General features: G+C 29.7%; 1 protein-coding gene across 1 annotated transcript; it reads left to right on the forward strand.

Annotated features, from left to right (window-relative positions):
- LOC108558236 (CDC42 small effector protein homolog) lies at positions 1–27503 on the forward strand. Its single transcript, XM_017915079.1, has 4 exons — positions 1–243; positions 5056–5141; positions 23993–24128; positions 27383–27503. The coding sequence occupies exons 2-4, from the start codon at positions 5056–5058 to the stop codon at positions 27401–27403; spliced, it is 243 nt and encodes an 80-aa protein (XP_017770568.1). The 5' UTR covers positions 1–243; the 3' UTR covers positions 27404–27503.
- The last annotated feature ends 409 nt before the right edge of the window (positions 27504–27912 follow it).

The following is a 27912-nucleotide window of genomic DNA, read 5'->3' on the forward strand; positions in this document are numbered from 1 at the left end:
AATTTTATTACAGTGGATTTACATTTCAGTCGTTTGGTGAATGTGATATGGGAAAGGCTGTTGTCGGTGATCCTCTGTGATGGTGCTCTCAGCGTACATGCACATCAACTAGAAAAGTAGTCAACCTCAATGAGACTTCTTCCTCTTCTGCATTGACTAGTAGTGGCACGTAGTCCTAAGGGCTCTGGTTTTATTTTTATTAGTGAAGAGGGAAGCAGTACACTCTTTTCGGATAATTTTAAGGTAAGTTCTTGCGGCCGTCTCCTCCTTCCTCTTCACGAAGTCGCGCCGGACTCGTGCAGTGTATGGATATGCCTTAAATGTTAACACGCTATTTTTGTACCAAATACGGTCATCCTCCTGTGGCCTTTCGGAGGGCCTCAAGAGATCCCCAGGCCATTGTTTAATCTTAGGCCGACTTTCCTTATCATTTAGTAAATATTTTTACAAAATCCTAATTATCATCAACGTCTGTGTACACACACCGGTCGTAATTACATTTTTTTTTCCCGATATTCGTGTCTGCATTGTTCTTGTAATTAACTGTCAAAATATTTATAGACTCGATTCCTTGAATCTGTTGAGAGAGCAGCGTGCAATAGATCTTCGATGATATTTGCGTATTTGTTGACTCGTATTCCAATTCCAAAGCACAATCCATCCACAGCCCCGCAGTCCTTCCGAACGAGTGCAACGGAGATAACAGGAATGTAACGACGATTTTTATCTTTGTTTGAATTCCTCTTCAACTAGTCACTCGCTCTTCGTCAAAAGCCCAGTCACACACAAGTTTGTCGTTTTTTCTAAATGTTGTTTCGTTTTAATCCACCCGTTTGTTATGTGTATATCCGCAAAAAATATCGTTAATTGTATTGTTTTGTAACAACATTGATAAGCAAATGAGTGATTCATGGAATGGATAAGGTGAGAAAGTATTAAACTTAATCACATTTATTCGAACGACCTTTGTAGTATTAATAATGTATTTATTTTCATTATAATGATAATAATATTTATTGACAGTCGTTTCGACCTTATTTTCTTTTTGAAGTGACAAAAAACATTTTTAGTTAAAAACACTTTTATTCGCCTATAATACTCATTTGAAGTATTTGTTTATTACTTGTATATAATGACAAATATGAATTAGTCATTATTGAAAGAAGTAGAATATAATTGAATGTTTCTGTAGACGATGTCGCATTATGTTAAAGGCTTTATGAAATTGCTTAGCAATTATCAGTAGTTAAGTATTATTAAAGCCCAGTTGATTATCTTTTAAATTAGTGTAAGTAATTTCCGTTAACGAATTGAAAAATAAAATGGTTGCTTTAATTAAAATATAAAAAAAATAATAAATAATTAATTCTAAAAATTGTATGATTTTTCTTTCAGTTAGTTAAAAAGGGAATCTAAATCTTGAGGTATTCCAACTGCCACTATGCTTATTGTAAGTGTATACGAATATACACAAAACTAAGTGAGGATTTGGGGGGGAAAATAAACGGCTCGAGACTTCTGGCTTAGACAAACAAATTGTACGCAATCGGAAAAACATGTCGAAGTGCTAGAGAGAAAACTACCTGGGAATCCTCGAGGTTTCCGTTTCTTTCGCCCTTTTTCTCTTTTTCTTCATCTTCGATGGAACTTTACGGTTTGCGTCCGATAAGATACGTCTATTTTTAACGGAACCGTTCGCTTTCGGCGCTCGGGGAGCGCTCTTTGTTTACATAAATTATATACACTTGCACTCTCTAATTCGTAAACTGTAAATTCTATAAATTCTCGTTCACGGAGCACCGCAATCAGGGCTACCGTATTATAATAGTGTTGCTGGATCTGGAGTAAAAGGCGTTTACATTCGTGCTTTACAATTAATTATTCAGATAAATAACTTATGCAATCGAAAAATAAATAGAATTATAGAGTATATTTGTTTTTGTAATTACCATCAGGTTTTCTCTTTTTATTTAATTTAAAAAAAAAAGTCAAAGAAAACGAATAGAAATGTAAATTTAAATACTGACATATGTCATCTATTAGTTGCTTGACATTTTGCAGCTTGAAAGTTAAGCAACAGACTTATTCATACAATTTACTGTACGGTAATCTCTGGGTAAAATCAGTTACAATTTAATTTTCTATAAAACTTTCCGTGTTACTAGAAACGTTACATAAAGCGATACATAATGTGTGCATTGGATTGAATATGTTTTGTAGAAAATCGCTTCCATTTGATTCTAAAAGCCTGAGATGTAATCTTTCAATTTGTCATTTTTTTTGCATTATCCTGTTGGTCGTGCAGTCTCCCGTTTCTTGTAGCTCTGTGAGTCATCGCGTACCGCGCTTTCCCCCTTTTTGAATTAATGGCCCTGCATAAGTCATGTATCTTGTTTTTGAGAGTACTAAAGATCATTAGTTTTATTTCAATATGAATCATTTCTCTTTCGCGTAGTCCAAATATAATTCCTTGTTTGCTATAAACAAGTTTGTACAATTCGCTATAGTTTACACATTTCATTTTCGACTGTATGCAAGTCTTTACTTATGAAAATATGATAACCGAGATTGTTTCCAGACTATTTTCAGTTTTGTAAATTATCTTAATGACATATTTTTCTTTTGTTATTTATTAAATCAAGGCTATGCATGCTATTTTTTTTTTATATTATTATTTTTATAAATTGAGCGATTCGATCTGACCTTTCATTTGCAATGGTAGATTTAGCAATTACATATTTATACTTATATCACGAAGTTATTGGAAAGACTTGATGATGTTTTCAGTTATTCGCATTCGAAGGATAATAATAGTTAATAAATAAAGAGTTCATGGTTAATTCTAAAATATTAGAATATCTCCACTTTCATCAACTTTTTATTGTATAATTTGTCACAAAAGGTTAAAACTCATTATAAAATAACTAGTTATTTTATTATTATTATTAGAGATTTCAGTGAAAAAAAGCAAATAAAATTTGTATAACGTATAACAATATTGCTTATTATATTTTGAATGCGTATACAGTTACAAGTTGAAAATCCTGCTGTTGCTTTGTAAGACGTAATTGCGATTGTTGCTCCAACTGTTTTCTAAATTATTATTTCGTTCGCGAAATAAAAGTAAAATTTTAACTGTACAAAACAAATGATTAATTAATGAAGAATTTCTTTAATTTAAAAATGAATTTCACATCCAAATGCCATTGAAATGGAAATGCTTGTTTGTTTGTTATTCAAATATCTGTGCACGCGAGTATTAGGATTCGAAAGTCCCGAAGAGTTGTCGGTCATTGCATGCATTCTAAGGAAGGAAGAAGAAAAAAAAGTAACGATCTGTCCTGTATCATTTCCAATTTACAATTCATCATTATGTTTATATGCAAAATCGATCTTTCAAAGATCCATTCGCGATTTTGCTAAACACCTATTATTAGGTTTTAGCTGGAACAATGGTATAATCGGTTTCTAGAATCTGGAGCAATCTCTCAGCTCTACAATTAACTGTTTTTTTTTACTCTGTACTTCAAATCGAACGATCTATTAAATTATACGAAAAGTTTATGTTTAATTGCTTTGTTTCGATGATTACAGCTATTATATTGATTATTCATTTGTAATACACTTTTACATTCTTTCACAATTTTAAATAAGAGCTGAATTATTGCAAATCGAATAATTTAGATTTACTTTTCAATATTTTCATGTAATTTGAAATTGCAAATAATGCTGGTAATCTATTCCATCAATATCCCGGTTTCTTAGAAATTTTCAAAACGGACTGTAGTGAATCCAGACTGATCGAAGCAATACATTATTTGTGTGAAAAAATAAATCTTTCTGCTTTGATAACCTCTTGGATAAAACAACAGAATATCGTAAGAAATGCAAGAACTCAAATCTCCGGAGCGTGAATTCATTGAGTGTTGTTTTTACAGATTTCTTTTTCAACAAAAAAACACGACTTTTTAACTAGTTTATTTAATAAAATATTCAAATCATTGAATGAATTGAATCAATACTTAATTTACGACAGGACTATTGTTATCAAAAATATGAATATTATATTTATAAAAATAATGATTGATTATATATATTTTTTTATATAGATTAGATAATTATTGTTGAATTGATAAGTTTCACGATTGTCGTAACAAAAATTTATCGATAATCCTACAGGAAATGCACTGTAAATTTTTATTTATTAAGATTCACTTCACTTTCTATTATTGAAATCGATGCGGCGTATTGTGCAATGTTATTATTTTTGCATTCGTACCAAAAAAAAAAAAATAAGTGAAATTAAGATCTCGCCAAGTTCGGAATACACAGTAGGTTAGAAAGTCCAATTCCGGATCCGATGTGAATATTAATTTGTGAATGGTTGGTTCTCTGTGCGTGTCTCAACTATATATACACGTATATAGATTATGTGTGTGTGTGCGTTTATTTCTCGTCACTCTTTCTCTCGATCTGCAACAAGTTTTCAATATTTAAATGATTACCTTGTAGTCCCTGCACTGCTAAAGTCTACAATTATAAATATCTGATTTTCATGCAGTCTTGCATAAAAAATGGGTTTGTTATGAGAGAAAAAAACTTGTTGACCGCGCAGTTACGTAAAAAAAATGTATGTGTATTTGTAATGAAGAAAGTGTATCGAGAATAATAATGACATATATGACAAACTCATTTCAATTTCATGCGTTTAGTATAGACAGGATCGGATTAAGGTTAAAATCTTTTCCAAATGGAAGAAATTTATAAATTTCATAGTTCATTTTTAATCGATTTTCATATTAAACCTTTCATATTGAAAATAGTACAGAGTTTAATAATGATATAAGAACTACCAAAGAAACTTATGCTTAGGACATTTGATTGTTTTTGTACTTTACTAATGTTTTGAATCAAATTTATTCGAAACATCAGTGAAGTAACTTGAATATACTTTTACTATATTAATTTGATAATACGTTTTATATTAAGAATTTATTTTTATAATTTAATTGTATTCTCATTATTAATGTAGTTTTCTTGTTGCTTTAATTACAGATGACGGCAGTTAGTGAGATTTGGGTATCCTGGTTCGGATGTTGCGTTCCTCAGCCACAAAAGAGGCGGCGGATTCGAATCGATAGGTGAGTGCCAATTACAAAATTGTTAACATTAATTCTTAGTCTTATAAGAATGTACTTTGTACTTCCCTCATAGGAAAGTAACAATGAGAACGCAAACCTATTGTGCGAATCTGTTTTTCTCTTTCTCTCTCCATCCATTAATAATCACGTTTTGTTAATCAAACATTTACAATTGGTTTTAATGAGGCACCGTTTCTTGACTTTATTTTATTTCATTTATTTCGTTTCTCTTTCACGCGCCGCTTTGTTCAGTTTTGTTAATCAAATATATAGTGGATTGATCGCACTCCTAATATTTGCTACTTCAAGCTTAATGGACTCTTCAAATGCCATATGTACATCATCTTTGACACATTTACCATCTGCACTCCCCGATCATCGGAGAAAATAAGCTTAAAGAAGATGCGCAATTAACCTATTTCTTTTTAATTGCAGAATTTCATAAAAACTTTGTAATGTCATTTGAAATCTGTAACATACTAAGCAGACGTCTTTCTTGAAACTAATTATTTTATAAACGTAATGATTTTATAATTAATACAGTAGAACCTGATTTTATGCTGTACTTTTTATGCGGTAAATGCAATCCAACCAATTCCAACGGTGTTTGCACCATTGTAATGTTTTCTATCTGTGTGCATATGTAAAACCAGCTCAAACGATTTTGTTAGTCGATTTTTATCACACGAAATAGTGAATTTTGTTGCATTTTGAAAATTTCTCCAAATGTACAATGAGAAATTAAATGTTTTTAAAATGTTTCCATGTGTAATTTAATTATTTATTTAATTTGGATGCACTTTTTCATGTATTTCGTAAATCTTTGACGTATTTTCTATGTGCGATTGTTTTTATGCGGTCCGCATAAAAAGTATGTATTATAAAAAGTTATTTGTTATACGTAAGAATTTATGAAAATTTCGAATATTTTTTTTGTGCAATTTCTTGCGGTCCCTATCTATTTTAATATTTCGACTCTCTTTTGTGAGTGAGAATTTATTATTTTTGAAAGTAAATTCATAATTTTTATAAGACAATAGTGAATACCATAAAATCTCGAGTATAATGCGCACAGTTTTAATCAAACAGTTATGATTGCGTATTATAATTTTATTCGAAATTTTCGCTTACACTCGAACATGCGCATTTTATTCGATTGTGCATGATTTTCTACAATTTACGATCTAACAATTCCATTAACAACTAGATAGAAATACTCATTAAGCTAAAAATTACGCATATCAACAAAATTTTATTGTTCACTTTTGTGCTACGCTGCGTTTTATTTTATTGACAAAAAAAACGTGCTCCAGAATTTATTAGATGCTGACAACAGCATTAAAGGTTTTGATTAAATTAATCCATAATCTATTCTACGAATTTCTAGACCAGATTATAACAAGACGTTGCCTCCTAGAATTGAAAATTTTGCTAATTCGCACTAGGTCGCTAAAATATCAAATACATGAGGCAATCTTCGAACATAAAGCACTAGATTGAATATGTTGTATCTATAATTTCCAGGTAATTTTTTATATAAACCATTATTATTAAACAATTGAAAGCTAACTATGTATTTTTATTATGAAATATATTAAAAACAGTATAATTTTATAACACATATAAATGTATATGAAAGTAGAAATAAAATTTATGTGAATAATTTTTGCTAAAATATATATGGAAATACGGGATTTAAGCGATTTAAATGATGATTATAAAATCTAAACAGTTTCCAAGATTTACTCGTAAATAGAACTTCTAGTTGTAAAAGCATGGATCCAAATGCACGCCATTTACTTGCAGGTAGATCCTGTTTGACATTCACTTTCTTGCGACGTCAACTGCTCAAAACTTAATTGCAAATCTAATTTGCTTCGTATTTAATCGTATTTGTAAAGGGTAAACGCGTTGCACCTTATTTTTTACTGCTTGTAACACGCAATTTTTATTTAGAGAAAGAAAAACGTATATATTGTTGCAAATTATATGCAACATCTGCTATTGCAATGTATATTTTTTCAAAATTTTAAACGTTTCTGCTGCACATTATATGCAGCATCTGCGAAGCGTTGAAACATCGATCTGTCGGGTAATGAATCCTGCAATTTTTCGCAAAAATGTATCATCTTTCGCGTGTACAAATTCAGGTCACCTCTCGGTGTAGGATGAATCGACACGAGACGTTTCTTATAGTATCGACCAGGAACAAACTCGTCTAAAATAATATTGTCGTAATATTCAATGTTGAGTTTATTTCTTTATTGTTTCCATATGAATATCTACTTATATGTGTGTATTTTTTTTTATCGTACAAACGGAAGTGCGTTATCCGATTGAATAATTAGAATTGTTATTTTATATGCAGGCCATGCAGTGACGACTCATTCGGCTGTCGTGGGCATTACGTATTGGCCATTATTTAAGCGTAAAACAAAATAAAAAATTACCTGCACGATTAACGAGAAGACTTTTTGCCTTTTTTTTGCTGACCTCATTATATAAGATTTGTTATAATCGTCGTTTCCATTGTGACTCGAAACGAAACTTTGGATACGATCGTTGTTGCTATTAAGAACTCAAGGAAACACTAGTTCGTTTAACTTTAAATGATAAGTGTTTTGGTTAGATTTCCGTTTCCATATGCTACTGATTCACTACTTTTGAGTACTGAATAAAAAGCTACAATAACTGAATCCGGAAGACCAAGGTCAGTTTTTCTTTCTTTCTTTATATAATGATTATTATTGGGAGGTACATTATGTACATACAGAGTGAACATTAATAAATACATTTATAGAGAGTAAATAAATATATGACCTTTGGGTTCGTGAAATGAGGTTTTAATTCGTATTGGATTATAAAGTGTCAATCATTTTTTTTAATCATTTTTTAAATATGACGATTTTCAGACAATGTAAATATACAGTCGAACCGCACTTAACGAGTTTAATCCGTTCCAAAATTTCCAGATTTTTACTCGTATAGTGAAACATATTCAAAACTACACATAATATGGGTACACAAGTTTTAAAAATGATGTAGCAGGCGCGCAATCCGGGTCTTCTCTTCTCATCGTCACAGGTTTCACTGTATTTAATTTGTAGGTTTTAGAAACTAAATCTATTCACTACAATGTAGCATATGAAAGGAAATGTTAAAGTTAAATGCAAAAAATCAGTTATCCCAAAACTTTTACTGATTAGCCTTTTTGTTTATTGTTCTATAGTAAAACCGGCTTTGGTATTGTTATTGCGGTATAAAAAATTACTTGATTAAAAATAATAATGTTATAAAAATCATAACTAAAAATACACTTTTGATTTCATTATAAAAATATTGATACAACTTCCTTTTAACTCCTTCATTTTTTCAAGCATATTTGCACGATAATCTTCAGTATATTAATTTTATACAATTTTACGAATATTTACTACGACACTTACACTTTGTACAGTGACAAAATATTCCGGATTGTTTGAAATTGGATTATTTTGTATTTTGCTAAATTAAAATTTAGTTTCCTGAACATTTCAATTCAAACCGGACTATGAGAAACATTTCTATTTTTACTGTTGTTTAATATAATTATTTATCCATTTTATTAATAAAAAATGATCATTTGAACTAAATTAATAATAAAAAGTAAGTAATTTTCATAACGATTTCGACTTTTCTAATGAATTCTTTATTTGTTTCAATGGATTTTCGTAATTTATTTACAATTACAAAATTACAAATTTTTATTGAATAATGAAACAGAAGAAATGAAAATCTATGGTTATTTTTATTTTTTTGCTTTCGTGTTATTAAATTTTTTACAAAAAAAAATCACATTTTTACAATTTATTTTTGTCGTTAAACGAGGTTCCACTCCATCGTAAATACAAAATTTTTAAATTTTTTATATAATTTGAAATGCATTGTTTTTAGACAATTTAATTAAAAATAGATTGTTATTTAATCCGCATGCAAGAAAAATAAATTTGTATTTTTTTTTGGGTTCAATTAGTTTGCATCTTTTTCGCGGTTTACACTAGCGCTATTGTAATGTGATTTATTAGGTAAATTGTTGATGCAGCAAAGGAGGAAGTCGCAGTTTTAGTGCCCGACGTCAGCGGCAAGGCACTCGGATTATTTGCAGAGACGCAGGCCACATACCACCGAATGTTCTTCATTTGCGATCTTTTTATATCACGGAATTCCTCGTCGGTGCCGCTCTCTTCTCCCCCTCACCACCAACAAATCCTACGACACATACACAAGGCATTTTCGAATGCAGACGAAGAGTGGTGGATGGATACGTTGTGGACTCGCTTCTGTTTGTGTAACTTTTCCTTCTATATGGCACGGGTGATAAGTAAATTAAATCTAAACGGGATGAGAAGCTCGTGGATAAATATCAACGAAAAACTAAGCAGATGGTGGTGAGTCTTAAGTGGTGAGAGTACTTTACACTTTCCAGCAATAAAATGCGATGTATGGGTGAGGAGTGTTTTGGGACTAAGACCTATTTATATAACGAAAAACTCTGTGGAGAAACACGAAAATCCATCGACGGGATTACGCGGTACGTGGCTAATAGGTTTTCCGAAAACCATTGGACTCGTAAAGCCGGTATTAAGCGTTTCATAATTTCATATGAATCTCGCGCAATTCACGGAATTGTAATTGTATGAAACTTTATATTTTATTTAGAAAAAAAAAATACAATAAATGAGAAAAATGAGAGACATAAAGAGTTTTATCGTATTTAATTTCTTTTAACTGTATCATAAACATTACGTACATGGTTATAATTAAATTGTATAAGAAATATAATTAATGTGAACATGAACTGCAATAAACTTGAACTGAAGAGAGTGTAAAGGATTTTACTCTTTTTTTATATGAATTATAAAATATAATTGTAATTAATTATTTTACTAAGAAATTATTTTCAGTTTTGTTCACGTCTAAATAAAATCCATTAATGTTACATAGAAATAATTAAATAATTACCAGACATAATGTTTGTTTGTAGTCTATTATGTAATTAAGTTTTTTTCTACCTTTGCGAGAAAACATATGTATGAGTCAGTTGAAATAATTTGGTTTTATTTGTCTCCGGAATAAAAACAAATTTAATTATTTTTAACTTTTTTTTGTGTTTTTATTTCTGGAAATGAATTAAAAGCGTTAAAATACCTGTTGAAAAAAAAATTAAGAAATGCATTATTATGAAAACGTGAAGAAAACAATAAATTATATTAATATAATAATAAGTTGAAATAAAGGTAGTAACGACTAGTTTTAGAGATTTAAAATTAATAAACTTATTTTATGTTTTCACAATAAAAGTTGTAATAGGAAAGAAAAAAGTAAAGAAAATTTTGATTTGATTGTTCCTGATGAACGGAAATAAAACACGAAGGACAATTAGAAATGTAATTATTGTCTACGTGTTTAATTGAAAACTAGTTTTATTTTTATAATGTCGCATGGAAATAATTCAACAGTGCTATTAATATATACACATAGTGTTGTTTTAATTGTGTGGTGGACAGTAGCGGAATTGACGTTAATTGGAATTCATATAGTAAATTAACGTGACAAAATAAAGGGGTAATGACATTTATTAATTACATTTTAATTTTCTAATTGATATTTATTTAGATTGATTACTTTGTGTACATTTAACTGTATTTAAACAGATATTAAACCCTTAAACATTTATTTTTGGAATATTTTTTCCGTTTCTTCATTTATGAATTCTTATTTTGTACGATGTTTATAATTACATAATAATAACAACTGTTATTGCAGCAATTATACAATTACAAAAACATATGAATCATTGCAATTTAGGTGCACCAGATTACTTTTATTTATTGACTTTCTAAGATTTTTCATGCGGAAAAACAGGTTTTTTTAATTAATCGAAGTTGATTCAATTTTTAACCTTTGTCTTTGAAAATATCTGTTACTTTGTGCAATTTATTATAATGTTGATTGTGTAGTTGTTAACTTTTGAAGGTTCTGAACAAAAAGCAAGTTTGTTATAACAAACCAATTAATACTACAGAAAAGCTATTGACTTTTGAAGGTTTTAACACTGGAACAGAAATAAGTTTAATTATTAATAGATGGAAGATGTTCATTTTGATCAGCAAAGGATGTAAATCTAATTATGGTTTTCATGGTTGTTTGTTCCTCCAGTGAATCTTTTTTAAACTTCCTGTGGCCTTGATATCGGTTATTTCTGGCAAATATAGATAGACACAGGTATACGTACAACACATGCTCAAACTTTGATATTTTTTTTTTTAACTTTCTATTAAGTTTAGGGAAATACTGAAGCTTTAAACTTATTAGAAAGATGAATTAAACAAAAAATATGTAATAAAAGTTAAAATTATTGTTTTTATAAGTTAAATCATTCATCTATAATTCTTATTTTAATAATATGACGAGTTTTATTAAAATTATGAATGATTCTAAACTCACAAATGTTGTCCTTAATATTGTTTTTGGAATGAATTCTTATAAAAAAAATAATAACTTTTTGTAAATATTTTCCTTCAATTAGAACACAATTAGAAACTAAATGTAAAATTTAATTACTATAATGAAGAAATGACAAGTTTCAGGAGGAAAGCAACAACATTAGTAATCATTTGAATGGAACGGAAACACGAAATGCGGCGTTTGCAAAACGTCCTATATTTTCGTTTTACATTTTGTGCCAATTCAGACCAGTTTCATATTATTGTATAATTTTTTTTTGTGTTCGACAAAACTACACATTGTATCCATTGTAAACCCATGGCCGAGAAACAGTTAAAATTGTCAACTCCAAATGTGTTTGTCGCTTTATATTATTTTTCCTTTTTTCGATCCGCTTAAATTGCTCTACCTTTTTTTTAACATCTACTCGTTGGTACAAAAAAGTGAACTTTTTAAATGAATCACGGGGCCGCGACTTTCTTGAAATAGGCCACTTCGAAATGGTTTATTTTCGTTGGCCCGTAAAAGGTTTATTGTTGTACAACCGTATCAAAATAAACAGAAATGCGCGATTTATTTTTCTTTTAAGGCAATATTACCAATCGATCGAGAACTCATTTCGCTTACAAACTGAGAGTGTTTAAGATGTTGCAAAAAAAAAAAAGAGTTACACACAAATAAAACTATTTTTGTGCGATTCGTACAAGATGTATTTTTTTTATGGCCAAAGGTCAATTGAGAAATTCAACGAAAACAACGAGCGCAGCGTGAGATGTTTCAAATACGTTCTATCATCCTAGATGCAATTGATTTAACACGATTTCATCAGTTGCATTCATGTTTTTACTATGTTTCTAGGATGCAATTGATCTTGAAATAAATACCGTTTAATGTTGCGTAATGTGTGTTGCGATGAGGAGCGAATTATTATTGCACAATAGGTGGTGCCGTTCGCGTGGTAGATAATTACATATAATTGTGGTTGTTGTCCTTTGCGAGGAGTAACCTTCGAAATCTTCATATACATGGTATAAGCATTAGCCATAACCCAAACATCATTGATTTGAATGGAATAATAAAGAATTTTCTGACTCGTTAATTTTTATTTTTTCAGATAGTTACGTAAATCGAGCACTTGAAGCACTTGACTACTGGAAATTATTATATGTTTTTTTATGACCTCGTTCAATTTGCACATATCAATCAGTATATCATAGAAAGAATCGCGTGTGGTGAAGATTTTAGCAAAGACCTTGCGGTTGATAACCGGAGATCATAAAAATAGGTCCACCTGTTTAATGTTTTCCATCGGCGGTAGGAAAGAAAAATCTGCAATCTTGTTTAATGGACTAACACGTTCATAAATCAACGTGATGCGTATAGTAGTAAAGTATATGTAGTTAAAATGCTTGGGCAACGCATTACTTCATACTTTTATTTTTATGTTATTTTAAAAAGAACAAATTTATTACAATAACTTATCTTTTCATCTACGCTACTGTTATTTGATTTTGCGAAGCATTTATCTTAAATTATACATAATGGTCAAATTATTTAAAGACTTTGGTTCCAATTCAAATATAACGAAAGTTCCCTGTTTTTAACTTATCTTGTACTAATTACATAAAGTAGTAATAATTACAATTTAATTGGATAATTAATATATAATAGTTAGTTTAGTTTATTTAAATTCGGTTTTCTAATAAAATTTTGTTTCTCCAGTTTTATCTAAAAAGTGATATACTTCCATTAATTTTACCTTAAAATGTATTAATTGTATGTTGGAAAACATGATTTTTTTTTTATTATTTTTATGCATTCACTTAGTATGATTACTGTTATGCTCCACCCAGAATACGTAATGAGTTTTAAGGGTGCGGTGGGTCAATAGCACACTTGGATCTTTATAGCAATGTAACATTATTATTAAAAATTGAAGAATGCAACTAGTGAACAGGTTTATGACCTAAATTTTTCGTTCGAGATTTTCAATTGTTACAGAACAATGAATATTTATGTTGCATTTACAATTTCATTTTAATTAAACATTAAAAATATTACTGTATTTCACAGTAAAGATTTTATATCAATTTAATTTGTATTTTATTTAGTTAGTAGCATATTTATTACTGAACGGTCGATATATAATAACACGCTATAAAAACAAGAATATTTAAAGTTTTATAGCGTTGATATTCATAGTCATTCTACGATATTGAATAAAAAATAAGTAATTTTAACAATTTTTCTATTCTTAATTATTTAATTTTACAGTTTAATACGTGTACTAAAGAACACTCATATTGTACCAAGCACCAAGACGTTACTATTTATATAAACTACTTCAGAGATAATATAGACATTAGTGAAAGCTTACACGTTAACAAGTCTTTACAGAGTGCTAACAACCACATTAATTAGTCTTTATGTCCTGAGATAATTAAATTACATATTACTAATTGTGAAAAATATTTTTATTGCAATAATGTAATATTATTATAATATATTTTAAAGACAACTAACTTTTTGATATAAATTTATTTGCTTCTTATTTCTGAGAATACAGTTCCTTTTACGTACATCTTCAATAAAACTATAATTACAAAGTTGCAGATTAAAAAATATGATGGTAGTCTACAAAAATGCGTCTGTATGGAGCAAATGGGTCAAGTAAATGTGTATGTAAAAATAAATCGTTTGTGTATTTCGCTCGGCGCAAAAGTCGTCACAGCAATAATACAAAATAGATGATAATAGCATGTAAAAATTATATATAAAATGAGCTGCATTGGCATTGAACGTCACGCTGCTCTGAATAAAACAAATAATATGTGTTTATAAAATGAAGCCGAACGATCTAAAAATATAGACAATTGTTGATGTGTTTTCATTTACTTTTTTTCACAAATGTTCTTTTTCTTTCTTAATAAATTAGTTAGCTTAACGAGCAAAATTAATTGTAAGAAAAATGACTCGCTTAACGAGCGACGTTTCGCATAACGAGTGACGATGAGAAGGGAAGTCCTTGCTACATCATTTTTAAAACTTGTGTACACATATTATTTGTATTGTTGAATATGTTTCACTATACGAGTTTGGAACGGATTAAACTCGTTAAGCGAGGTTCCACTGTATATGTCTACCAAGAGGTTATCTAACATTGTATGGTATTAAAATTATCTGTAAAAGGAACTAGTAACTGCACTAATCCATGCAAGGTAATAAAATGAAATATGTTTTTTTTTTTAATTTCATCAAGGAATAATCTATTATTTTTGATAATCAATCAAGCTTTGTACATTTAATAATGAATCAAACAAAAAAAATGTGAACGTAAGTTTCATGCCAACAGAGAAATGAATTTCTAAAGAAAATGTATTTTGCTTAGAGCATTCATGCCAGGACCGAGTTTCCTTTGATCTTCGAAGTGATTGCATTTGCAAAGAAAATATAAAATAGAATTTCTAAAGAAAAATATTTTTATTCCACGAATCATGAAATGAAATTTCCATTGAAACGAGTTTGTGTGTTTCTTGTTTTTTTTTTGTCATTGCAATCAAGAATGGGTTTGTGGTCTCCTTTCGTGACAACACTTTGTAAATCAATATTCGTATTGTGAGTAGTGTTTCAAGCTATGTCGGCCAAGAATTCGTTAAATAGTGGTAATTTACGTTTTCTTCAGTATTAAATTGTATACAGTTTCATTAATATCTACATATAATTATTATTTATACATTTCTTTTTTTTCAACAAATTTTATTTGTATTTTATAATAATAATTACTATTATCATATGCATAAACCGTTTCATATTCAATGCAAATATTTATATGGTAATGTAGAATAACAATAGCATTGAGTCTTGAATTACGTGAAAGCAAATTTCCTATTTTGATAAACAATATACGTACACATTATGAGAAACAATTATCAATATCGAATTTATAAGGAAAATACAAATACAAATAGTATGGAGAGTTTATATATAGAGAACATAAACTATAAACTATTGAAATTCTGAAACCTCCCAAACCAATGAACATTTCTTTATAACTTATGTAACAATACGTATAAAGCAAACGTTACAAATATTATGAAAATAAACAATATTTTCATTAATGTTAACTTTTAAATAAATAAATTTGATCATCAATCAGTTACATATCCTTATATATGATAGTAAAGCTTGATATTTTATATTTTATTTACTATATGAAATCATTATTTATCTACAATAAACTTACAGTGCGTACTTGATAGTCAAGTTCCTCTCTTAGAATTTTATTTTGAACCGTCAAATCTAGATTATTTTAAATTTTTGTTCATCCACAGTTCAAAATAAAATTCCCATTCTCCATATTTTATGAGTCACTCGTGTTTCATCGACACATATTTTAAAAATGTAAAATTTTGTTATTTATAGTTTTAACGTGATTCACAACTGTTTTATGTAATATTACAGTGAATTTTCTTTATATCAGAATCAATTTTATTCAAAAAGATGCAAAATGTTAGAAATTTGTAAATGCTGTAATTCATACTTCCTCTGTCCGAAAATATAGTATACATTTGCGAAAAAAATGAAATATAACTAAAATTAAATACAAAAATTATTAAATTCATTTTATTATCACAATATAACTAAATACAAATAATTTGAGTGTAATCCAAATTTAGTTAAAGTGAGATTTAGCCTCGTTGAACGCTTATTTTGACCAAATACATTTTGTATATATTTCAGTTAATTGACTCTCACGAAGAAGTTTTACCTTATTTATATGAGGAAATTGGAATTTCCTCATCCTGTTAACATAATTGATTCCATACACTTTTATAATGTTATAAAAACGTTATTAAGAGAATTTCTCTTTAATTTACTAAATGCATCTGGAACACATTCAATCAATTCATCAATTGTGTTTGGCGAAGCTTCATGTTGTGATTAAATAGAGTAAAAAAACCCAAATCGAGAACGTTTAAATCGGTAGTGGTTTTGACTTAAATTGAATAATCCAACCATCAGTAGAATCATTTTCTAATGTTGTTCATTAGTCAGTTGCTTCGATTTGGCATCTCTTTGTTGTAAATTCACGTTACTAATTTTTGTTCTTCAAATTCCAACTTAACTCAAATGCTAGGACTGTCAAATACGTTATTTTATTTAGTTATCAATGTAAACAATACCAATATAATGAGTATTGACAGTTGCTTTCGAAACTCTAGATAATCTAAGATTTTCTTTCAAATTTATACCATATTTTCGGATAGAGGAAGTATTATATTTTATAATCGAGCAAACTTATAATAAAAAAATATTGAAATCGCGTTATATAAATATAATGATTTATGATCTCTATTCCTTTATAGATGACCAAAGGGATGTAGAGTTGATCAACGTAACAAATAACGGTGTCTCTGCCTAGATTCAAAATCTCGAAACACGACATATCTATTACATTATATACATGCAGATATATATATATATATACTATTTATGAGGTCGATCGTACTTTCGTCTTATTTTTCTTTTGTTTCCCTGCCTTCTTGAAATCCGAATTGACCGGTGGTAATGACCACAGAGGCGAGAGGCACACCCTGATCCATATTTCAAAGTCACGACAAGCAGTAGTTCAGTTTCGTTATCGAAGCTGCCATTAGCCGTCGTCTTTTGACGATCATTCTTTCTTTCTTCCTCCGCTATTTTTTTTTTCGATTACGATTCTGATTTCCTTCAGGACCGTTTTGCACGTTCGCAATGCTTCTTTTTATCTTGATTCGTAATTCTGTGTGTCTGTGTATTTAAGCTTTATCTATTGTTACCCGCATCGTGACGTGCGAGAGAGTGAGTGTGTGTGTATGTGAGAAAAAGAGAGACAAGTAGTGAAAAGGCGTTCGAGTTCACAGGACTATTTGCATATCCTCAAGGTTCCGGGACGTGTAATGCAACGGTGCGAAACCTCTTTTCGTTAACGTTAACATCATCATCATAATGATCATTAGGGAAATTATCGTTGCGATAATATTCGCTTTCAAAGGGTTCTCATTGTCTCCACAATTGATACGTTGCAACTAATTTCCCATGAGGCAGAATTATTTGTTAATTTATTTAACTAACCGGTTAATTATAACGCAATGGTTAAAACTCCAGTAAAATGGAAATTATTAAAGAAAATTTATATTAATTTATATTACATTAATTAATATTTGTAAATTAACATAAATTTAATCCATTTAACTCACTTCTAATTTACATTTATTTAATTTAGTTATAAATGTGTTTGAACGATTAATGTGTAAGAAAATCATAATCAGAAAGCACTAATTTAATCCATTAGAGACATTAAAATCAGTATAGTAAAAGGTTTCATTTATGTTTAATCGTTTGATTCTAAGGTGCAGCTAAATAATGTCAGAGTGTTTTTACTTGCAGTAAAGGAAAATTCCTTTCTATCATACAAATTTGCAATTAGAAGCTCCAGTTAAACATAACTGAGAAAAATTAAACTAAACATGTAATAAAAATAGCACATGTAAAAAATACAATAACATAATACAATAATAAATAATTTTGCAATCGGCTATAAACTGTGGGATTGCAACATGTCTATATATAAACACATTACAATATCGAACATTAGTTGTAATTAATTGATTACCGATAAAATTTAATTGAATATGATTATAAAACATGTAGAACAACTATAACGGCTTGATCATCTAGTTAAAATTGTTGTTTTTGACCCGAAATACGTTTACTATATATGCTCATTATATTTCCACGTAATTACGTAAACAAAGAGAACGGTTTTTTGGAGATTTTTATGCAGTTAGGATTATTGGAAAACCGTGGGTTTGAAGATTGCGAAATAATATTGTATGAGAAAAGGCGCATTATTCATATTTAGTAAAAACTTGATCACTCCTCCATAAATCGAGATGGTCTATTGCTTCAGAATTTGCTTTGGAGGTTGATGTTGAAGATGTCATTTTGGTGTAAAATTATTATTATTTTCTTGAAATTATTCTTGACAATATTCATCAGAATCTAAAATATAAAAGATTATAACAACTTAGTGAAATTAGAAGTAATTGGGGGACGAAAAAGAGCCGTGAACATTAAAAAGAAATCTAGTACAAGAACTTAAATAATGATCAAATTTAATATAAATTTATTTGTCTTCATTTTATTTAAAGAATAGGCTGTAAATGTACACTGCATTTGTGAGTGTGAGAATTTTTATTAGAAATTTTTAGTAATTAATAATACAGGCCAACTTTTCATATGAATAAGTAGACTTGTCTAGTGATATATTTATTTTGTTATAGTATAAGAAAGTTTTAAATTCTTATAAAACATTTTTTTTTGCAAGCTTAAAGCTAATTATATAACTTACTACTGCCGTGTTCATCCAATGAAATATTTATGGGAGAATAAGTTTGGGGAGAACTGAAATTCAATAGGAATTTCGTGCTGGTAAAAGTGGCAGGTGCGTAAAATGGGTTAACTTCACTACCACCACCATATGACATGAAATAAGTTATGGAAATAATCGTTACCGCAATGCGGGTTCACCTCATCGGTATTTCCATATACTGAACAATAGTTTTTTGTTGTTGTTGATGTATTCTTAATGTTATTCATATAAAACACATCTAATATTTAAATTTTTAGGATTGTAGTGATCATTGATTATTATTTTGCAATTTTTAAACGTTTATACTGTAAAAAAAGTAGATTAATTTGATTTAAAATAAATTACGTTTTTTGTCCAAGAATTACTGCATACTCTATAATCGACATGCAGTTTTTTTTGTCTGTGACCACGTGTGCAATTACTTGGCAGGTGCACCAATTTTAAGTAGTTACATTTTATACAACATGTTGCAGTTAGTAGATAATGCAAGTTGAAGATATCAATGACAATGAAACTGATGTTGTGCATTTATTTTTGTTTACTATTCAATATTGATTAACCTAATATAATTCTAGAAACAGTAATGTTAACTACAAACTTGTTATCAAACATTTTGTCGCATAGATAATTAGTAACAAATAGTCTACTTATATGACAAAGCCCTAAATGTTCATGCATTCATTCGTCTTGTTTCACTCGCATACATGGAGAAGTTCCTTATTCCTTAAAAAAAACGAAGTGCGCGTGTTTGTCTCTGGCACGTGCAGATAATATAAACAAATGCATGTTTGTATGTTTTAATTATTTAATAATAATTATTATTATACATACAAGCATCCGCATTTTATAATTATGCTCATTGCATTGTATCTATAGATAAGTTATCTATTTTAACTAGAAAATTTTAATTTTCTTTAGAATATATATATCTTAGTAACTTATCAGCAAGAAAAGATTATTTTTCTTGCATTTTTGCTGGTTCAAAGTTCATTGCGTTTAAAGGCCTTCAAACACAATGTGTAATCTTAGATCACTTTTGAATTGAAAAGGCATCATCGTTGAAATCAGCGCAGACAAAATAAAATCGATATTTGAATATGTTTGGCGAGTCTGAATAAAAAAAGTAAAGGCTGTATCTATAAAAGAATGAAACGAGCTTTATTAGCATAGTAACATCGTCTAGACATCGATCTCCATGGTGCCAAACTCCTTAGTCATCGGGAAATTAAAGAAGAAAGCTTCCAGTCATTGAGATAATAAACGCTGTCAACTTTGATAATTTAAATGAATTAAATTAATCCACAACCATTGATTTTCAATTTTCATGGATAAATCGGTCAAAAACACCTTCGAAGTTGTTCCACTCTCTTCATGTTTTCGTTCCGACTTTGTTAATTAATACAAACGAAGAGGAAGAAAAAAAAAATAAGGAAAATAAAGAAGGTGTTACAAAATAATTATGACATTGTTCCCAAGCGAATGAACCAAGAAGCAAGAACCGGACTATTTTCACATACCTTCTTTGCACGGCATTTTATTCAAATTTCATTTCATAGCCAGTGTGAGAAGAGGCGCGTGTGCGTTTCCACCTCTAACCGTAAATCGTAATAATAAAAATACGCATAACGCATTCAGTAATGTAATTAATGGAAACGTCCGTGCTAAATAAAATTGAATTTCGTTCAGCGTTTTCCGCTGGCTAAGCACTCTCGATTAAGTAATTGCAAACGTTTATCGTTGCAAAAGGCGATTGTTTCTAATTAAAGGTTGTGTATGTGCTCTCTTGTTTTTTTTTTGTTGTTGTTGTTCGATCCAATTGTTTTCTTGTTTACTGTAATTTCGTTACGTTTCTAAAAGGAGAAAATAGGTGTTGCGTTATAATATAATTGTTATTCATTCATCTTCGCTTTTAGACATTGCAAATAAGACTTAATATTATTTAATATCAGTTTACATTTGTAAATATTATTTGGTTCAATTCTATATCTTAACTCAGTTGGAACTAGGCTAAAATGATTATTTACAATTTGGAGGTTTATTTTTTTTTACTTTAGTGCAGAGGATTTAAAGTCGACAAGCTTTGGGGGTTTTTATGATGCGAATCATCCCCTCTAAGGGATTCTCTCGTCGTATAATCATAAATTAGAATTTCAGGGGCTTTACGGTGGTTCTGAATCATCCACTGAAGTGCACGTGGAAATAGATGCACAGTGGAGATCAAATGCGTGCATGTAATAAATCTAAAAAGCTCTGTCGTTAAGACTTTTATTGAATCTATTTTTGAAATTGGTATTAAGTTAGTCGGTAAAACGTATACGTGTTATTAATAAATAATGTTATGTTTAAAACTTGTCTACAAATATTAAGGTTTTTTAGTCTAAAAATAAAATTACAAAAAATTACTCAAAACTAAAGCAATTCGAGGTATGTAAACGTATTTTTTAAATCAATTTAAAAGTTGTCTATTTTGTTTGTTTCAGTTCAAAAATATATTGAACAAATTTAATTCCTTAAATAAATGGAATCTCCTTGAAAAAGCGGCTTGAACAGTTCAGTCGACCAATAACTAACACCATTGTACGTTCGTAAAAAAATTGTACGTTAGACAGAGCGGTGTTATCTAACGTTTGTTCAAAGAAATTTAACGTTCGACTGTAATTACAATCGAATAGAAAGCATCTTTTCTGTGTCACATTGAGATGATTATTTTATTTAAAACTGTTGCATTGAATAGCTAGCGATATGCTGGAACTGTTTCTCGTTAAACCGTTTGAAGCAGTCGAAAAATGCAAATGCGATCCAAAACCAAAGGCTCGGAGAACATGTTTTTGTATGTGATGGAAGGCAATAAAATATGTACACACATCTGAGTCGAGCGTATAAACTCGGACTGCGATCTTAATATCTTCCTGCTCTCGCAAACGGTGGAAACATGCCCGCAATGCTAATCGAGCGAGGAGGAATAAAGGACTCGCTCCGCGGATTCGCGAAAGCGCGAATAAAGGACAACTAAAACCGAAAGTGAGACAAGCCATTTCCATCGATCCACGCACTTTCGATATGTAAAAATAAACTAAAAATTTAGTATTAAAAGATGGAAATTTCTAAAAGCAAATTAATTCCGCTTGCTTGTTTGCCGTTTTATTTTGATTCAAGGAATATTAAATTACAAAATGACATGAATATATTTACTTGTTTTTGTAAATTGTTCAATGAAATATCATTGAATGCATTTATTGAGATAGAAAATGTAACATTATCGAATTGTAACCATCAATTTAGGTTTTCCGTAATTATTTTGTTAGTGATAATTATGTCATTTTTTTTACTAATTTTGTATCATAAAAATATCATTACAATTGAGTTTTAAAGTGAATACAAGTATTCTGGGCAATGAAATTATAAAATATGAGAATTAACAAATCTAAACAGGATTTACATTTAATGTAGAGTAAACAATAAATCACTGTTCCAATATTATCATTTTTTAGGAAAATCAAGATATGTTTATCAATAGTTTATTCATACGTGAAATCATACCTTGTAATTTTGTATCATGCATATTACAACTATCAACTATTGACTAATCATGAACAATGAATTGTTTTTACGTATTGACAGCAGTAACATTACAATTACCATATCAGATTAGTTTTAAACTGTAGCTAAATTTTCGATTTTGCTTTTGGTGCAAACTGAGGGAATAAATTGTGAAGCTTTCTATAATACATTTGATACGTTTCTGTTCCCAAGATACTTTTTCCCGCCTCCTCCGATAATGATAATTTTGTGAAAGCATACGAAATATAATATGCAGTAAATCACGAGAAGGAAAAGTGAGAAGGAGAAAAGAAACACATCTAAAAATCATGCTTGAAACACATTAAATCCTATTTATAGTGAGCAATAACCAATAATTTTCTGGAATTTGTTTATTTGACCCGAATTCTGCTGACTCTTGCGTTGCTTCTCCACAGTTTTATTTGTTTCATCTTCCAGCATCGTTCGGCAATTACACATTCCCTTCTTTCTTTTTGTTATATATATATCGCTGCTGCTGCTACTAGCTTTGCACCGCAATGTTTATTTACACGATGGTGCAGCTCCTTGTAAAAACAGAATTAGATAAATCTTTCAAACGGAAGATAAGAGCCAGAGATTAAGTGTCCACGTGTTTCTACCGAGTAAAATTTTACAGTGTAAACAATTCGTCCATCGTAAATAACAAGGCCTCTCAAAAATTGTAGATATTTCATCAATTGAACAATGTATACGTTTTTTTTTTGTTGATTTTTGTTATTATGTAAACTTGAACTATTGGAATTTCTTTCAATTTGAAACGTTTCCAACTTTAAGAAAACCCATTGCACAATGTTGTTGTATTCTGTGCAAAGTTTTAATATAATTTTATTATTTGGACGACTTCCATCTCATATTTATACAATATTGAAATATTTCATATAAAATTGCCAAGTAACTTTTCTAGTATCTTGTTTCAAATGTATTGTCTTATACTTGTCATGTACTTGTAAAAGTTATTATGATTTCATTAACAAAATTGTCAGATATTTTTCTTAATGTAGATATTTTGAACTTCTTTGCTGCAAATGTTTAAGCTATTTCACATGAATTTCAGTGATTACATCAATTTGAAAGCACTATTTTATAACATCATTTATTCCATTACTCTTAGAGTTTTGGACAATTTGTTACCATATTTTTCAATTGAATACGCATCTTGTAAGCTGATTCGCTTGATTAAGTTTTAATTGTTTTGCATGACATCATCGCCAGATCATCATCATTTTTGCTGTCTTTCTTATATATGAAACATAATCTGATTCCATGCTCATAATCATCGCAGTGTTTACGACTGCCGTCATAGACGGCGTAGATTTGTTAATTGTTGTACAACCAGTAATTGCTATATTTTTTTTTCTTGTAATTTTAGATCGATGATCGGTGAACCGACGAACTTCCAACACACTGCACACATAGGGAGCAGAGACGTAGAAATGCCCAACGATCAATTAACGGCTCTGCAGATGCAGATGCGGAGTAAAGGGGGCTACGAATCTTCGTTTAAAGTAAGTCCGCACCTGATCTAATTTCGTAATTTTTGTACGTGTGCAATCCTGAAACGAAAATCTAAAAGTTTCGGAGGAAGGTCGCAATAGCAAACCTTACGACTATAATTAATCTCTTCCATCCATGGTCCATGGCTGACCCAATTACACCAAAATGTTTATACATTAATTATATGTTGCACGAATACAGGAAATGAATACATAAATAACTACAAAAATGATGAATCAATCCTCAGAATAGATGAAAAAAGCTTATTAAAAATTGCTAGAAAATAACTCAATCTTTCTTAGTATAATAATTAAAGATACTAGGACACACTATCTGAAAAATACTAAAATTTCATTAATAATCTTTAAAAGTACAAACTAAATCACGCACAAATATTATAAAAAACTAGTAAGATTCTTTTTCTAAAACTTGTTGAAAAATGTTAAATTACATGAAGCATTCTGCAGGAAAATGTATTAGGTTCCATTGTTTATCTCATGTGCACAATAAACGTTCTAATGACAAACAGCACTAAATTGTTATCTAATAAATTATGTTATCTAATCATCCAATAATTCATGCCACAATCTCCAAAAACAGCTTTATAACTTATAAAGGGTGACAAAGACCTGAGAAATTTGTGTTAACTTAAAAACCACTTTTTAAAACTTGCACTATAAATCAAGACTTTTGTCGTTCATACATTTATTATTTATCTGCTCTGTTTAGTAGACATACGAACTAACAATAGCACAAAATTAGCAAATGCGTGAAAATTCAATATATAAATAAGCATTCAAATTCCAATCTAGTTGCTACAAAAAAAGATGAAGAAAGGTGCATTAGAATTATTATTATTAGTTAAGCTTAAGTAACTTAACATTAATTCTATATTAAGTTAATAAAACAGTATAATTTATATATTTGCATTCAAATTTGTAAACAAAAAAATTATTCAGTGTAAATTAATATTAGATAAGAAGATGATACTTTATTGGCAAATACGTGACTTGTTTGTGAAACTAAATTAAACTGCTTATTGCGAATTTCAGTTGTAATTGTCGGTCTCGCGACAAATGTTCTAAGATCCATTAATCGGATCGAAATTGATCGCTTTCTGAGCAACAATGCGATAATTTTATTGCCGTATTTCATTTGTAGGTCGTTCTGAGCGAAGTTTGCTGTAAAATTGAGGTCTATTGTGTTTCCAGACTTAATCTAGTTTAACGGCGAAAAAGATGTTTGCTCAGGATATAATCTGTTTCCTATATTAATGTGCACAGTTGGCTCGGAATCCGATGTGACATTTGGCCAGATTGCTTTTGCGAGTCGTTTCACGTTTCGCACCCCATTATTAGGGTGGATATTTTCAATTATATAGAAAAAAAATTGGATATTAATATCCAATCACTAACCGTGTGGTCGGAATTCTTCTGAAAATCAATTTCGCCGAAGAATTTAATCAATGTCGGCGTGGTTGCAATATGTCAAGTCTGATTTATTGTTTGTTTTCTATGCTAGACCTTTACAAATCATATTGTAATGTTGTAGAATTATTTATGCTATAGAGATTTGTTAGTTTGACTAATAGTGAAGTATCATTATACTGTATGCCGAGTTGCATAATTTTATGAAAAATATGATTTGTCGAAAAATTGTATTAATGTATATAAGTTACAGTGTTTATACAAGTAACAACAAAATGTATATACAAACAATTTTTTAACGACTCAATTTTAGCAGTATTGTTTAATAAATTTTACTTGTTTTTTCATTTCCTGATTTGCGAATGTTCAAACAAATATTTTTTTAATTTATCTTTTTATTTAGATAAATATTGTTATAAATTGTAACAATTACTTCATATTAAATTTTACGTTAAAAAGAATTTTACAAAAGTTAAGCAATTTGGGTTGATGACTTTATGAAATTATTTTTAATTAATAAAGAAATAAGTTTGCGTTGTTAAATACTCGACGCGAACGAAAAAGACGAGGATGAACTAAACGAATGCCAACTCTAATGTCAGTTCTTCAATTGAGTTAAGTGTGGAAGCTTTGTGTCGCCGAGAGACGCATAGAAATCAAGACGATCATGATGATGATTCACGTCCTCCGTAGAGGCAGAGTTGAATTGAGGATTAAAATTTGCGTCATTTCGTGCATCGAGTATGCGACGGACCGAACTGATTTATTCTTCGTCGTCGTCAACGCTGCGGTTTCAAGTCTGAAGGACTGCAGTGCGGAGCATCTGAATGGAATCTTGAAAACTCAAAGAAAACAAGCAAAAATGTTGCGAATTTACTAGAACGTCTCTCTGTAGTAAAGAAAAAGTCGTTCCCTTGACTTCCGTCAACGCTGAGGGAAATATGGAGGAAGGCGGCTTCGGGGAGAACCTGTTTTCTCCAATACCAAATTCTATTATACGAGCATGTTTTTATTATGCTCGTTGCATTTTATTTTTCTTTACAATTAACTAGCGGTTGACCATTTGTGACTATAATGAACGTTTTCAGTATATCCAGAATAGTCTACATCAGCGTTTCTCAACCTATGGGTCGTAGTCCAAAATTAGGTGTCGAAATGACAACTGTCACCTTGTGCCAAAGCGAAATACTATTAGCAAATGGGTCGCAGTACAACTAGAAACAAATATGTTCGATCGCGTGGCAAAATGGTTAAGATACGCTTGTTTACATACTTATATTTTGCTAGTCTTGATACTGAACGAAATAATACCTTCCTCCACATCACATTCTTTTCACTGTTCGAAATCAATTACGTTAATAATTGAATCTACAAGAGAAATTCTTATTCATATCGGACATTTACGGATTCTACATCTAAGATTTTCAATTAAAACGAAATCTTATAGCTCGTCTGTAAATATTTCATCTCGTTAAGATAGTTTTTTTTACCAGCAATAAACTGGACTTTTATAGCATGAAATCATTGAAGTTTCTTTTAGCTAATTAAACGAATGCACTCCTTCAATTACGCTGTTTGTTTTTATACTGTTGTTTACTGAATTCTTTCAGTTTCTTTGCTCTTCATTATTCTAATAACACACTTCAATTACTCTGCACTTTTCAACATGTAACTGTAGAACTTTGTTGAATGAACATTAATACATTACACAAAGCTTCTCAAGTAGCCTGTATATATGTAAGGTACATGAACAAGTCAAACTATAAACTACACGTACTTGTTAACCTGCACTTATGAAAATACTTAATAACTAATCTTGTATTCTTGTCTTGTTTCAGGATCCAGACTGGTGCAACTGATAGGAAGAAATGGAGGAATCGCTCATTCATTTTAACAATATTTATAAATATTATACATATTACATATATATATAGAATAAGTATTAAGTATTTTTTTCTTCTTGGCATTTGCAAGTGAACAATTATTTAATTACAAAAAAATAATAATAGAAGAAGCATTTGTTTTATATTTATTACTATTGAGGTGCCCCCACACAACTAGCGAACAATTGATCAAGTTATACGCACCGAACACTATAGATGTAATCAAAGTCATAATCGAGCCCTTTTGTATATATCGGCTTTAGCTCATATCGTGCATTCGTTTTCCTTTTGTTGTTGTTGTGAATATGTACTTTTAATAATAACTATATACCGTTTTTTAATGTACTTTTTTTTCGTCATCTATATATAAATATATTTTTTACAAATATCCATTATGTAAATAATATCCAATTATCTCTTATATTTGCAATGTAACAATCTGTTGTGACAATTATTACTACGATTGATCGTTTTGTTCGAATGCG

This window comes from Nicrophorus vespilloides, unplaced genomic scaffold (assembly GCF_001412225.1).
Source record: "Nicrophorus vespilloides isolate i.1.1-1 unplaced genomic scaffold, Nicve_v1.0, whole genome shotgun sequence".
NCBI classification, from domain to species: Eukaryota; Metazoa; Arthropoda; class Insecta; order Coleoptera; family Silphidae; genus Nicrophorus; species Nicrophorus vespilloides.

Bases quoted from the DNA above. Each gene is read 5' to 3' on its own strand.
- LOC108558236 (XM_017915079.1), top strand. From the start codon at position 5,056: ATGACGGCAGTTAGTGAGATTTGGGTATCCTGGTTCGGATGTTGCGTT. The intron at 5,142-23,992 runs GTGAGTGCCAAT...TTGTAATTTTAG, and splicing joins CGGCGGATTCGAATCGATAG to ATCGATGATCGGTGAACCGA. The intron at 24,129-27,382 runs GTAAGTCCGCAC...GTCTTGTTTCAG, and splicing joins GCTACGAATCTTCGTTTAAA to GATCCAGACTGGTGCAACTG.